The 15,131-nt window shown below is 43.7% G+C and overlaps 1 protein-coding gene across 1 annotated transcript; it reads right to left on the bottom strand.

Annotated features, from left to right (window-relative positions):
- Positions 1-9,478: 9,478 nt before the first annotated feature.
- Positions 9,479-11,271, bottom strand: LOC123130123 (hydroquinone glucosyltransferase). The gene has a single exon (XM_044550071.1). It carries the CDS (start codon positions 11,017-11,019, stop codon positions 9,532-9,534), a length of 1,488 nt encoding a protein of 495 aa, XP_044406006.1. The 5' UTR covers positions 11,020-11,271; the 3' UTR covers positions 9,479-9,531.
- Positions 11,272-15,131: the final 3,860 nt, after the last annotated feature.

Here is a 15,131-nt window from a genome sequence, read left to right as displayed (position 1 = left end):
TGGTGACATTGTATGTCCTTTGCAAAAGAGTAATAGTGTTATGCCGAGGATAAAATCAGTGGGATCTTATGAAGTTGTTCGCTCACCTGGCATGTGGATTCTTCCTCCAAATTTCTTGCCTATCGAGACTAGTCAAGTGTATTCCGCAAAAAGAAAAAAGAAGAGACTAGTCAAGTGTAGGTCCTTTAAATTTATTCCTAGCTAGTGTATAAGATATTAGGGTGAACCTTTACCACAAATTGGACTACATAGATTATGGAAATAGCTACACTATACAAAGTCGTCTTTCACTATGTGGTATATATGCCTTGTTAAAATGGCCGCTGGCAGTCTACAGGATGCTTGATTGGAATACTGCATCGTGCCATAGAAAAATTACAAATCGCCATTATCATTTAGCTCCAAACTCTATTGTAAAAGTGCATGCTTTAGCCAATGCAACCAAAAAACCAATCTAATGGAAGATACTATGCAATACAGTTATACGTCAACATCCATTATGTTTAGTACTTTATTAATTTTCCATTGAAAAGAAAATCACAAGTATTTGTTAGCTATTGTGTTTAGGGGGCCCAGTACAGCACTACCAAGAAGTTAACCCAACAAAAATAAAATTGATTCGTCCTTTTGCATCTTAGTTGCACGTGGTAATCTAACAAGATGTAATAAGAGCAAGGCTACCAAAGTCATCATTTCGGCCCGATCGCCGTAATAACTGTCGCTATAGTGAATTTGGTCAAAAGACCGCTTTAGTAGAGTCGCATCCCGCCCTTGATAGCCATTATTTTTGGAGCACGCTCCAAACTAGGCCCACGAGCCTCCATATTGGGTGGTTGCGGGAAGATATTTATAGTGCACTTCATCCGGAAAATGGTTACACGTTAACGACATTTCTCCTTCCCGTTGTTCTTCCCGCCTACGCCGCCGCCTCCCCTCCCTTACCATAGCGCAACATTTAACCACTTTAGGTCGTCCCCAGACCCTGTCATTAAGGACATGGATGACGCCTCGACCCGCGCGTCAAATTCCAAGATTCCATCGAATTGGAGTCGAATACGGTGACTTCAACAGTTGCTACGCCTCTTGCGGCTCCGACGGCCAGCCTCCGTCCTGTCGGCGAAGAGTCTGGCGTACAAGTGACAAACCCAATGACAATGCTCGGAGGCCGTGGCCTCCCCCGCCAATGCTGCAATGGTCCTCGGCGAAGAGACCAAAGAACATGACTAGGAAAGGCCGCACTGCTTCCTTTGTCCATCCTTGCTTTCTCCCTGTGGTATGCGAAACTAGGGAGGCTTCCTAGTCATACGCATGACTAGAAATAGTGAAGAGCTAAAAAAACTATCATTTGCCTTGTATTCTGGTTTTTAGATTAAATGTGAGGTGAATGTGAAAATATGTTGGAAGATGTGTAATCTTCGTGATTTATCTATGATTTTCTGAATTTAGGGGATCGGCCCTGAACAACGAATTATTTCCCAATAGTATGATTGTTGATTCCAACGAAAAGGAGTTAGTGCAGGCTGCTTTTACTGAAAAAGATGGGAACGCATCCAAAGAGATCCAAGCAGAGTTTGGGAGAAACGCGGAGACTTTTATTTGCAAAATAAGAGGGCCTGAAGTGGAAGACGTACCATGTTGATGGATTTTTTTCTGGTTCCGAAAGGTGCACCATCGTAACCTTTTGAATTTCCTGTGCATGTGGGACCCTCACGTGGAGCTTTGTTGTCGTTGTTTTTCTTTGTTTTTGACTGGATGACTGGAATAGTCCGGCCTTGGCTGGTGAGTGGTGAGCATAGTTTTAAATAGCCGGCTATAGCCCCGCTATAGCTCCGCTATAGCTGTTTGAGGATGTTGCCGCTAAATGATTTCATGTACAATTTGCCGCTATAGCCCAGCTATAGCTGTTTTCAAGGGTTGCCGCTAAATGCCATAGCCCGCTATTTAAAACATTGGTGGTGAGTGGTGACTGGTGGGTGCTGGCGTGCTGCAAGTGTAATATATCCAAATGGGTTTTCTGACTCCAAAGTTTTCTTTTGTTCCTGTAGCTGTAGGATGATGGATCCATACAAATCTGATCGCTAGTCGTGCAGAGAGATAGAGAGCGAGGGCATGGACATCGCGCAGCCTGCAGGGGTGGATGCGGTGAAGCTTGTGGTGATGATCGTCCAGGCAGCTCAGACAGTTCGCCACAACAAGAAGACCTACCAACAGCTCGTCAACCGCGCGCAGATGATCGGTGACCTGCTGGGGAAGCTGCAGGGCTCAGAGAAGCTGCAGCAGCCAGAGATACGGAGCCCGCTGAAGGTGCTCGAGGGGATCCTAGGCGAGGCATACACACTCGTCAAATCCTGCCAAAACAGCAGCTATGTATACCAGCTATTGATGGGCCGGAAGCAGGCTGATCAGTTCCATGTTGTGCAAAATAAAATAGACTCGTATCTGCTGCTCTTCCCACTCATCAGCCACATCGAAACTGCAGCTCAACTGGACCAAATTCTGAATGCCGTACGGCCACAGGTATGCTAGTAACCAACAAAGTTGTTCTTATCCAGGCCAGGTTTAGTGCATCACATAGATGCAATGGATTTGTTTCCTGAAGTGTATCTGTGTATGAATAAATAATATGGAGCAGTGTGAAAAAAATAGATATCTATGTTGCCATTGCAGGATGCCGAAGTGGTGCCGGGTTACTTAGTGGCTGTTCAAACTACGGTGCTACTAGGTGCTCGTCTCGTGATGCCAGGTTAGAAATATGTGATACATTTCCCAGAAAAAGAACAAGAATATATGCACTATACATGTCCTTTTGTTATAACAAGTGCCCTGTTTGATGCATGTTTATATGAAGATAATGAGAGATTCACTGCTAGTCTTTTTAAAAGAACAAATTCAACTCTGCACATTCAGTTCAATTAGCAGTTCATCGGCAATTTAATGAAGTTTTCAGGTAGGAATTTAAGAATAGCCCACTTGGTGTTTTATATTCAGTAACATTTTTGTTGGAGTTGTTCTAATCTTTCAATGATGTCTAGAAATCTATCCTCGTAGAAAATATAAATGATGATTGTTGAATTTCTTAGCGGCTATATTTCCCTGCGTGAAACTTGCGATGTAAACTGTGAGATGAGCTATTTCCCCTGCCTATTGCGCTACTACGTTTTACACAGGTACACACACACTGTCTGAATTGAACACAAACTCTGAAGTGGATTTCCATGTTGGTATTCAACTCAAAGTTTATCAGTGCAGACCCCATCAAGCGTGACTATTTGATTGTATGGCCATAGACTACAAATCCAACAACTAAAATAATTTGGATGATAGACTAACGTGGTGCTTCAAGAGAATCCTGTATTCTGCTTTTACTATATAATAATAGAAAGATAGAATGTGTGATTTCTTGCATTGATGGCACAAATGGTAGTGTGCAATTATACATCCTCATTCCTCAATTAATCTTGCGTTTTTTTAGTTATTTGGTTATATGTTTGCAAAGTAATCACACAAGAACAAAGCTAGAATAACAACACATGATTTGAAATATTTCCATTTGTTTTGTGTTTGATAGAATTACTTTGTGACTCCATTCAGACAGTATCCAGTATTTGTACATGTCAGAGTTAGGTTTTGTCAAATTCATGAAAACAGTACACGACTGAACTTTCTATTGACCATGATTTGTAGGATAGAAAGGTTACATCTTCCTTTCTGAGATACTGATAATAGAATTCACTGACCACATTATGTTCCTTCAAAGAATTTCACATTGTAATTTTTTTATTGTTCTGGAATGGCAGGATTGAAGTTTGTGGTATATCTGAAAGAGTTCACGCAGTAAATGAGCCATTTGCTGTAAAGGAAAGCCATCAAGCAGGTACTTCAGCAGACCTATTTACTGGTTAATAGTGATATCTTATCCTCCCATAATTCATTTTTTTCCCGTGGAATCCTTGAATAGTTCATTAACTGTACCTAATGTTGAATTTTTATTTACTACTACTATATTTTTAAAATATCACCAGTTGCCTAGACAATATACTTATTCTTCAACTATCGCTCTATGATACAACAATTCTTAGTTGAGTTTCTGTCTGTAGGCTCTTCAAATGTTGTCGAATCATTATCAGCCAAACAAAGCAGAATGAGGCGCCGTTGCTGTGGACAGCATAAGGAGTCACCCACAATTCATAGGCTTACTGGTCACGAAGGTATGGATGAGCTAGGAATCAGTAACTCGACATGGAAACTCAAGTCTTGCATGCAGGTTAACAAGTCCGGTGCATGCACTATCCTAGTACAGTACAAATGAAGCTAGATCCACATCATTGTCACAATTTATCCTTATTCATTCAATTTTGTAATCCTATTGTTCTATGTTGACAAAACCTGAGAGCTTAGATTGCCCTTCATGAATCTCAAACTTCATTTTCATAACAGGGTCCTTCAAGTTCACTTTCTTCCAGTTGGTGGGTGCTACCAAAAATTTCTGCCCTGCAAACCAGATTGGAAAAGGTACCTTTGGCTGTGTTTACAAGGTAAGATTATGAATTCTTTGCAGCATTTCCCTATACTTCCTTTTCCTCCTCTATTCAAGTGCTTTGTATTTTTCTGAAGTTCCAGTTTATACTACATTAGTTTTTAAAAGAGATAGTGAAATCAGAGGTACCAAATAGTATCTGAACTGAAGATATGAACTTCATTACCGTATTGTCAGCAAACTCTTGTTTAGGTGGATTTGTTGTTTGCATTCAGGGTCGATTACATGATGGACTTGAAGCTGCAATCAAAAGACGTTCTGAAGTTCCTCGGTCACTTAGTCAACTGGATTTCCAAAATTTGGAGTTTAGCAATGAGGTTTGCTTTCTTACAGAACTTCAGCATACCAATATTGCCAAACTTCTAGGATGCTGCATCCATGGAACAGAGAGACTTTTGGTCTATGAATATATGGCCAATGGAAGCTTCGATACCTTCATCTTTGGTACATGTTCACCAGTCACCACTGGTTACTTTACTTTGGATTTCCACCGAATTTTCTGTGACCATCTAATTCACTTCTTGGGCTTAACATCTTTTAGGTGCAAGGACAAAAAGGGCCTATCTTGACTGGCCCACGCGCTCCAAAATAATGAAAGGGGTGGCAGAAGGACTTTTGTATCTTCATAAGCAGTGTGGGCTATACATTATACATGGAGATCTAAAGCCAAGTAACATTCTCTTGGACTCTGACATGAATCCCAAGATCTCTGATTTTGGCATGGCTAGAATGTATAGGCCCGTTGTGGATGAAGAGTTTACTGACCATATTGTGGGCTCAACGTAAGATGTCATTTGGATTTTGGTTGATATATACAACAAAGTTCCATTTCATATTTTCATTTTTCCAAATAAGCCCATTTTATTTCCATGTTCCAGTGGTTTTATTGCCCCAGAATATAAGAAAAGAGGACTTTTCTCAACAAAGTCTGACGTGTATGGCTTTGGAGCATTGCTTCTTGAGGTCATCAGTGGCAAGAGGTGCTTCTCACTTTCAAGTGGAGCTGATCATGGTGTTTTGAATAAGAGGGTAAGTAAAACCTTTTGAATCATATGCATGTGTCTCTCCTAACTATCCACTTTTGTTGAACTTCTGGAAGAATGTCAATTTTGAATCACTGTAACTTTTGGCTCATCAAACTGCACGAACATATAGTTTGCCGTGATTAGAATGGAGCAGAAAAGGTATAGCATGAAAGCATTGGCTCATTGACTTCATTTATGATGCCGTTCATCGTAATACTGCACAAGTACGCGACTTGCTTTGCCATCTTCGATGCAAGCACGAGTTGTTTAGTGCTTTTGTGCAAACATGAACTGCCCTACCGCTAACATGAATGGTTTATCAGTTAGATCTCTACCGTCATAATTAGGACCCGCTATGGCAGATATGCAAGGAAAAACTGCGTACAAAAGACACATAGTTGTTGGACCCTTCCCCGGACCCTGCGTAAGCTAGAGCTACGTGCACCAGGCTGCCCTTTTTTTTATGGTTGAATAGAGTGATCCAGCCTCCTTGCAGAATTATTATGCAAGGGTAAGGCTCTCTAGAATTTCCCTTCCCCAGATCCTACCTTGTGTGGGAGCTTTCAGCACTGGGCACACCCTTTTACGGTTGAACAAAGCATATATTCTTATCCACGTTGAATATGGAGGCTTCTTTTTCTATTATTTTAATAGATAATACATATATGTATATATATTGCTAGCCATGTGTCAATATATGCAATGCTACTCATCTGCACTAGCACTCGCTTCTGAAATCACTATCCATAATGAGTTCTCTGTATCGTCTCAGGCCTGGGCATTATGGAGTAAAGGAAGATTGATGAAGCTTGTCGACTCTCACTTACACGGTGAATCTTGTGCAGCAGATATAATGAGGTGCATCCACATAGCATTGCTGTGCGTCGAGGAAGACGCAGCGAACCGCCCCACGATACAGGAGGTTGTTCTGATGCTGAGCTGCCAGAGCGTTGCGCTGCCTACACCTCAGTGCCCGGCTTACTTGAGCGAAACACCTCATCCCCCGGCTTACTTGAGAGCTGAAAAGGCAAAGCCTTAAACTGATGTTGTGACGGTGGACTGCAGAATTCTTCTTTCTTTGTAATCAAAAGTTGCAAATGATGTACATCAAAACTGCAGTGTTTTTTTTCCTGTGGCATAACAGCTGAAGCACTACCTGATGTTTCCATCTGCTGGGAAAACAAGCTGTAGGGTCCTCGCGTGAAGATACTGCTCATGAGTGTTAACCAAACTCATTTCAGGCAGCATAACGTTGCAACTCATGTCGCGTGAGACATACTTTGTCATGTCCCCTGTTCATTTGTATTTCAGATTGCTTTTGTGTCCCTTGGAATTTTCTTTATTGTTTTTAATGGCCGTGGCCATTTTTCATTGGTTGTATACCTGTAGTGGCACCCTCATTTCTCCACTAAAAAGATGTGTTCCACCCTTCGGGCCCATCTAAGCATTTGTTGCTTCCCATGCTCTAGTCGAGCTCCATGAGCTGCTTCTGCATGAACCACTATTTGGGGTGGCTCAGCCACATGCTCCTACTGAACCGTGAAGGCTTTGACAACCATGTAGTCTGTAGCAGTTCATATCAGTGCATTAATACACTTCCTCCCACCCTTCTTATTCATAGAATTGGATGTGGACTGATACAATTGAGTGGAGTGTAAGAAATTAGGACATGTCATTATGAAGATTAGTTGTGCAGTTCATGTTGTTTTCAAGATTAATTGTATTTAATGTTATTTTCAAGAGTAATGCAATTACTAGAATTAACGATATTTCCAATTTATTGGTGATGTGATGAATACATCATTGGAGTGGTGTGGGACGTCGAATATAGGTGGGTGAATGGCATTTGGATTCACCAAACTTATGCTTTTATAAATAAGTATTGTAGTTGATAGAACTAGTAAATTTGCAAACCCAAAACAGGATGCAGACGAAGAGCACACGGCGACGACACCCACCAGAATATAAGCCACTCGTCCTTTGTTTGGGGACTAGTGCAACTTTTCTTTAAATTGACAGCAATTTCACAATACAACGCGTTTGTGCATATGCAGTAGTCCATTCTCATTCAATTTACTGGACGGTGCATTTAATTGACGTAGTGACTGGCAAAGTGGTGCAAGTTTTCAACGGAGAGTTGATTGAAGATAATGGAATGTGAACTTGCCAGGTAACTTATGGTGGAAAGGTAAAATGGCAAAAGGTAACATAAAAGATACAGCTACAAAGACTTAATACAAATAACGTCTGATTAAGTATACATATAATAATTCAATTACATGATCAAGGTTGAATGGTTGATAATACAAATTAACTAACACAAACCATAAATATTTCCAGAATACGATATCTCTAGCAATAAGCACTATTTTTTCTTGTTGTACTAAATTGCACAACATAATATATACTACGAATGCATGCTCATTACGACCATGCATGCAGTGATATAATCGCATGGTCCCATGTCAAGCATTGATTGACGAACAGGTTCGATGGTCGCCCGTGCCCGGCAGGCATTTACTATATTGATAAACCTATGGTGATTGATCATACTTTTATGTCTTCAGTCTCCAGAGTTAGTATCATCAAATTCACAGTTATTTTAGAAAAGGATAATTTGGAGATTAATATAATAAAATTTCTTGGCATTATTACCGCGAAGTTCTTGGTTTTCATTAGAGATGAAAAACAACATAAAATATCATTATAGTACACTCTGCTTTTACCTATATCATAAAATCTTGGTTTTCTTAGAAATAAATAATATTGTGGAATTTGTAACATGAAACTTTGAGGAATTAGTACGACCTTCAAAATATCGGTCTATTCTTAAAATAGTAACAACCATGAAACCTAGCGTTTACTTTAAGCCAAGTTTTAGGCTGAAATAATATAATTTTCCCACATTTACAAATAGGAACAACGGGCAGCATTTAGGATTTGATGGGTGGTTGGGGAGTGGCCGTTGGAGATGATGGGTCTGTTTCTCTACCGCTGGTCAGGTCACTGTAGCTATTGATTATACAAAAATATTTAGAAGGATCGATATACACATGTAAGAATCATGAAATACATCCTGACTAATATAGTGGCAGAGATCCTAATGCAAATGAGTGGGGGAGATTCCGATGATGGTGGTTGCCGTGTGCTCCTCTATAATTTCGACCCAAAAACTCCACTATATTAGCCCACTATACAGGTAGAGGTAAAACAAGAGGCTTTGAAAAACAACAATAGTCAACACATAAACATAAAAAAGGTGGAGAATACCCTTTTTTAACACAGTACCGACGCAAAATGCACATATACTCACCCTATCCTTATCAGCACCCCCAAAATACCGAGCCGGCACATCATCTTAAAGTTGATGAAGTCGCCACAGAGCTTTTGTAGTCGACTAGCAAGATGCCCGTGCATTACACGGAACATCAAGATGCATTTTTTTTTCACAAAACACCTGTTCTGATTGACTCATGCGGGAGTAATTCCATGTGTAAAAACTAATGATATCTAGAGAAAGAGGAGTGATAAGGTGAGGAGAAGTGGGGCGTGGTGGTGATTGGTGGTCGGACTGAGCGAAGGCATGGGATGGATGACGCCGGCAGCGGCCAACATGCCAGATTGGTCCAAAGGCTTCTTTTTTTAATTGCTCAACAATGAGGTTGTGGGAAATAAGGATGAATGAAAGACGGCCTTATCTGTAAATATGAAGAGAGGTGCGGATATCCTTTTACAAAATTACCATAGTTTATTTTCTATCCTTCCACTCAAGGCACATTGCTCGGAAGGTGTGAAATAAATAAAGAAAAATACAAGAATCAGTCCAAGACTTGAACTTCTGATAGGCTAGAGATATCACTGTTCTCTTAACCATTCAATCACATGTTGGTTTCCAAGATGAAGAATGCTTCTAGTAAGTAAATAATGATGTGCGGTGGCTTGCAAAAATATATTAATTTTTCTTTCCCTTTAACTTTCGCCATTAGAAGTTGAAGACTTCCATACATCTGTGATCTTGGCTAGTGTAAGAGTTGAAGAACCATCCATAGCTAGCTCATGTGTGGCTCTGTCTCTGAGCTCACCAACACGCTTCCTTATCGTCGTTGCTTCGTCCCCATCCATCACACGTCGGATCACGCTCACGATCTCTTCCTTGCAGACAAAGCCGTCGCCAGCAGGCCCGGCGGCGTTAACCCGGGCCGCCACCCCTGCGTGGACCTCCAGCATCGCCGCGTTCATCTTCTGCTCCGCGTAGAGCGGCCATGCGACCATCGGCACCCCATTGAGAATACTCTCGAGGCTCGAGTTCCATCCGCAGTGCGTGACGAAGCATCCTACGGCGGCGTGCGCGAGGATCGCCGTCTGCGGGGCCCATGACAGGAGAACACGCCCCACCCCCGACGTCCTCTCGACGAACCCCCTCGGCAGGAAGCCGAGCTCGTCGCCGTCATCTTCTCCTTGCCCGGTCCCGAAGAAGGCGCCGTCCGCCGTGTCCTCGTGTGGCCTCTTTGCGGCCCAGATGAACGGACGCCTGGTCGCCTCCAGCGCGAGGGCTAGCTCGGTTGTCTGACGCCACGTGAGCGTGCCACCGGTCCCAAACGACAGAAAGACCACGGAACCACGTGCCCGCTGGTCCAGCCATGCGATGAGGCGTGCGTGCTCCGGTTCCCAGTTCACGCCGACCGCGACCGGCCTGGTCCATACCAATGGCCCGACCGCGTGCACCGGCATGCCCTTCACACAGTCCGCGCCTTCGCCCACCGCGGGCTCCACCTCACGGAACGTGTTCACGAGAATCCCGTCGACTCTCGTGGCGTCCTTGGCCAAGGACAGCAACACGGCGTACGTGTCGCTGCTCCGGTCAGCGAGCAGGAACCCAGGAAGCTCGTGCGCGTGGATCGGCACGCAGCCCGGCAGCCGGATGGGCTCCGTCGCGTCCCGGTACTCCCCGACGAGCCCCGCGTCGAGCTCCGGGAGGTGCAGGAACAGGGACAGGAGTATCCACGGCGAGGTGAAGAACATGTAGCACGGCACGCCCAGCTCCGTGGCGACGTCGCGCGCCGGCACGCTGGCCATGTCCACCACGAGCGCGGCGAGAGGCGCGGTCGAGGTCAATGACAGGGCGATGTTCCGGACGTGCGGGACAGCCGAGACGGCGGCGTGCATGACGCGTTCGGGCACGGGGGTTGAGGGCGGCAGGGCGCCCGCCGGCGGTGCGGGTAGCACGACGAGGTCGACGCCGTCGGGCATGGACGCGGCCAAGGCGGCGTACTGCTCCGAGGGGGCATCCGTGGCCGTGGCGAAGAGGAGCGTGGCGGCGAAGCCGTGGTCGGAGACGAGCCGGTGAGCCAGCTCGGCGAAAGGGATGAGGTGCCCCATGCACGGGCTGCACAGGAGCAGCACGTGCGGCCGCGCCCTCGCCAGTAGCGGTTTCTGGTTACCTGACTCACCGCCCATGGCGCCGTGTGCGACGTCGGACGTCGGGCCGAAGAGCTTGCTGGTGTTTTGGTGAGAGAGGGTTGGGAGGAGATCAGAGTGGTGTGTTTTGCTTTCGGAGTTTGAGCTTGGAAGTTGGAACTAACTCTGCCTCATCATTTTTTAGTACTCCCTCTGTTCATTTTTATAAAGCCTTGAAGGCATTTTAGACATGATGCAAAGTAGCTTATTTTCAGTTGTCTGAACGACTTATAAAAATGAGCAGAGGGAGTAGTTGGTTCACTTCACTTGGTTGTACTACGGCCGGACAAATTAGAGCCGCTGCCCCTTGTATGGTGTCATGGTTAACATCACTTTAAGGCAACGGTAGGTAGGGGGTAGGGGTACAAGTCAAATTTGGCACTTCGAGGAGTACTACCTGGGATGGCAATTTCGCCCATGAGTATGGGTATTCGTGGGTACCCTATCCGAAAATAGTGGGCATGAGCAAGACTTAACAAGATTTTGTACCCATAGGTAATGGGTATCTATATCCGCAAAATATATGGGTAGACTATGGGTATGAGATTGCGTCTATGGGTAACCCAATGGGTATCCAGAAAATATAATAAATGAAAATAACTCCTATGATATGTGGGGTCTACATCCAACTCCTATTGCCCAACTCTTAATTCCATATTCCCTAAACCAACCATAGCTAATAGGCTCCCAACAACCAGCTCACACTCCTCCTATGTCCTATGTGACTCCTCGAAATGATGAAATCTTGACTCATCACCAACACACTCTTTTCCAACTCTCGAACTAGCAAACCCCAGTTCCTGTCGTCGCCTTCCACTATGTCAGCTTCCACCAACCATTTATCGTAATCCCTTGCCGGCTGGAATTGGCCACACACCAGAGGACATCGTGTCGGTATTAGATTGATTGCCCATCATCACTTGAATTTTACACTCATGTATGTACTTCTTTAAAATTTAAATGCTATATATGTTGTACCCATTGGATATTCATTGGGTATAGGATACCCGATGGGTATGGACATGGGTGTCAATTTGTGCCCATGGGTATAGTAAGTTTCTATGGGTGTGGGTTTGGGCAAGAGGAGGTTGTACCCATTCATACCCTACCCGTTGCCATCCCTCTACCTCCGTCCTGATTTATTGGTTCTCATCGTATTCTATGCCAAATTTTAATCATAAATTTAACTAAAAAATATTCATGCATGTCATAAAAAATTATATTTGAAAACTGTTTAAATACAAATCCAACTGTATAATTTTTGTTAACCTGCATTAATATTTCGTTAGTTAAATATTTAATTAAAATTTGACACAAATTACAAAGGAGATCAATAAACCAGAACGAAGATAGTAGTCAGGTTTATCCAGACAGCATCTCAGGAACGACTATGATAGGGATCTCGCCCGTGAGATGGAGAAAAAGGAAAAATAAAGCTAGAGGGCCCCCATCGAGTGGAAGATTGCCAAATGGAGCGCCGGGAGCTAGGTGTTGAATCACATGAAGCTGTGTGATATTGCCTGATCCTGAAAGAGCAATTCGGTGTATGTCGAGGTTAGGAGGGTGGGCTGTGATTTGATTGAAGGCTATGCTAGCAGCTGATCAGAGAGACGGAATCAACCGGCGGGAGGTTACTTTTCAGAATACAGTGAGTTTCGTATTAGTGGCCCTGCGTGTCTGGTACATCTGAAAAGACCCCACTCTGTGTCAAATTGCATTGGAATTTGTCGTGTCCCTGCCTGCCTGAGGTGGACGGAATCCAAGTTTCATTGTCACTTTCCCAAGGAAAATCCGGATCTCAAGTAATCCATTCTTTACAAAACGCCCTTTGAAAGTGGAAGAATGAGATCATATAGAGAATCATGTTTGTGAGCACACAGTTTTTTTTTGTGAGAGGAAAGAGAATTCATTAATCAAGCGATAGCCTAGTCTTCAATACAAACGCCAGGTACCTCCTCAGGTCCTGAGCGAAGTCATACCACAGTGTGAGTCTTATCCTACCATAGTTTGTTAGGAAATGACTGACAACGTTTTGCTCTCGCTTAATATGCTTGACTAAGAATTCCCTATTCTCCTGAAGAAGTTTCTTAATTTATTGCACCATCATCATTTGTGCCAATCTATCCTCACCCGTTTCAATGATTAGCTTGACGACTTCTGAGTAGTCAATTTGAATAACAATGGACAGGGCTGACCACTGAATGGCAAGGAAAATGCCTTCCCAGCATGCAGCTAGTTCAGAACTCCAATGGAGACGCACATTGTCTCAGTTCACGGCAGGACAAGTAGATGATCGCTCCCCTATCATCATGTAGGACCATGCCAGCCCCTGTTGTATCATCTTTCTCTGAAAATGAGCCATCAACACTTAACGCCGCCCCGCCTGCCTGCGGCGCGTCCCATTCTTGCCTTTTCTTTACTACCTCACCCGCATGTGATAATGCACGCCTCTTGTACTGAGGTACGGTCACCATCTTGCCTTTAACATGGTCACCATTGGGATTGGAGTGCAAAGCAAGTAAGGAGCAGGTGTAGCTGGAGAGGAACCGGGTCGATGCCTCCACTGGTGGCGGCTATTTGTGGTGGGTGATCTCATTTCTCACGTGCCAGCATCACCAAATCGTCATGAGCATGTACAAATGTTCCTCCTCCCGGCAGCCCTGCGAGCACTTGGAGCAGCCACTCCGGCCCTGAATTCACTAGTCGTCAGACGTCCGGAATATACCATTGTTGCGCCATTGCCTGCCACAACGCGACCACTCGAGGGCATCTGCAGAGAGCATGGACGGTGCCCTCCGGTTCGGTGGCACACACAGGACACAGATTAGAAACCTAAGTGTAAGACGATGCTTATTAACCCATGTAGGTAAGCAGTCAGTAGCCACCCACCAGGCAAACACACACACCTTTGATGGAGCAGGGCACCTCCATAAAAGAGCCAAGACGGCTCGTCGCCCGTCCGGTGCCCTGCTCGCCGCGACTGAAGATGGATGAAGTCGACCGTCAAGCGCCAGCTAATACGTGCTCCGAACCGAGAAGTAGAGTTGATAGAACAAGTCTTCCTCCTACAGAGAGCAACTTGCCTTTCCAACTACTCATGCACTTCTACTAAATGATCCCCGATATATTTTTAATCCTCGTTGGAGAGGCGCCGATAATGTATCAGAATTTCCTAATAAATAATCTGGAATTGGCCCTACACACAACCAAACAAGTCAACTTATTGCACGGCCACCACATTGAATTTTTCAAAATAGAACAATTTACTTTTATTGGTGTTGAGCATACAGAATAATAAAAGCCATGTATCCTTTGCATAGTGTTCACATTCATTGTCCAAAACAGTAGATGGATAGGAAGAGATTTGAAAATTGAGAATGATAGTTTATAATAGAAGTTTTGCTCTTGTAAAGCAGGACTGAAATTTAAATTTAGGAAGGTTCAATTAATCTTCGAAAGTCCACTCCATATGATACATATTGGTCGGTTAGTAGAGTACATTTTTCCAAATATCCCAAGGCCAACTTCAATTTGCAGTTTGACCAGGGCAATATAAGTTTTAATTATTTCAAAGTTTTTAGTCACATCTGTGTTTATCTCAAGTAATAATGTTGCTTTTATGTATGCCAATTATGCAGTAGCAAGTTTATGTGCATCTGCATTTTCATGTGACGTGTTGACATCATCCATAGGTAGAAATATTCATGATTGTTTTTCTTGAATGTGTAAGGCTTTTATGCTTCACCTGGTATACTCGTTAGATGGCTTAACTTGTCCTAGATACGACAATAGATTTTGCTTAGCATGTTTATGTAGTCTAGATCATGCTCTGAGTTTTAGTGTTATTTTTTACTTGGTTAGCTCTAGACAGTCCAACCAAATTTGCTCCCTCGTAATGCACTATACACCTATACTTTTTCTTAAGACCAACCAGCAGGTTGGCATACATATTTGTTGGTTGTTAGCATGTAAATGGTGGGTGATGCGGTGCAAGTTCCTGCTACAGATACAAAACCATCTAGTAGTCCATACATAAGGCCAGCTGACTAACATTGTATAAGCCATAAATCTCGAGGCCCTCGACAGCCATACTACTGGGAAAAACCTTATAG

Source organism: Triticum aestivum, chromosome 6A (assembly GCF_018294505.1).
Source record: "Triticum aestivum cultivar Chinese Spring chromosome 6A, IWGSC CS RefSeq v2.1, whole genome shotgun sequence".
Classification (NCBI taxonomy): Eukaryota; Viridiplantae; Streptophyta; class Magnoliopsida; order Poales; family Poaceae; genus Triticum; species Triticum aestivum.
Note: the sequence above shows the minus strand (reverse complement) of the source record. Positions and strands in the feature narration are given on the sequence as shown.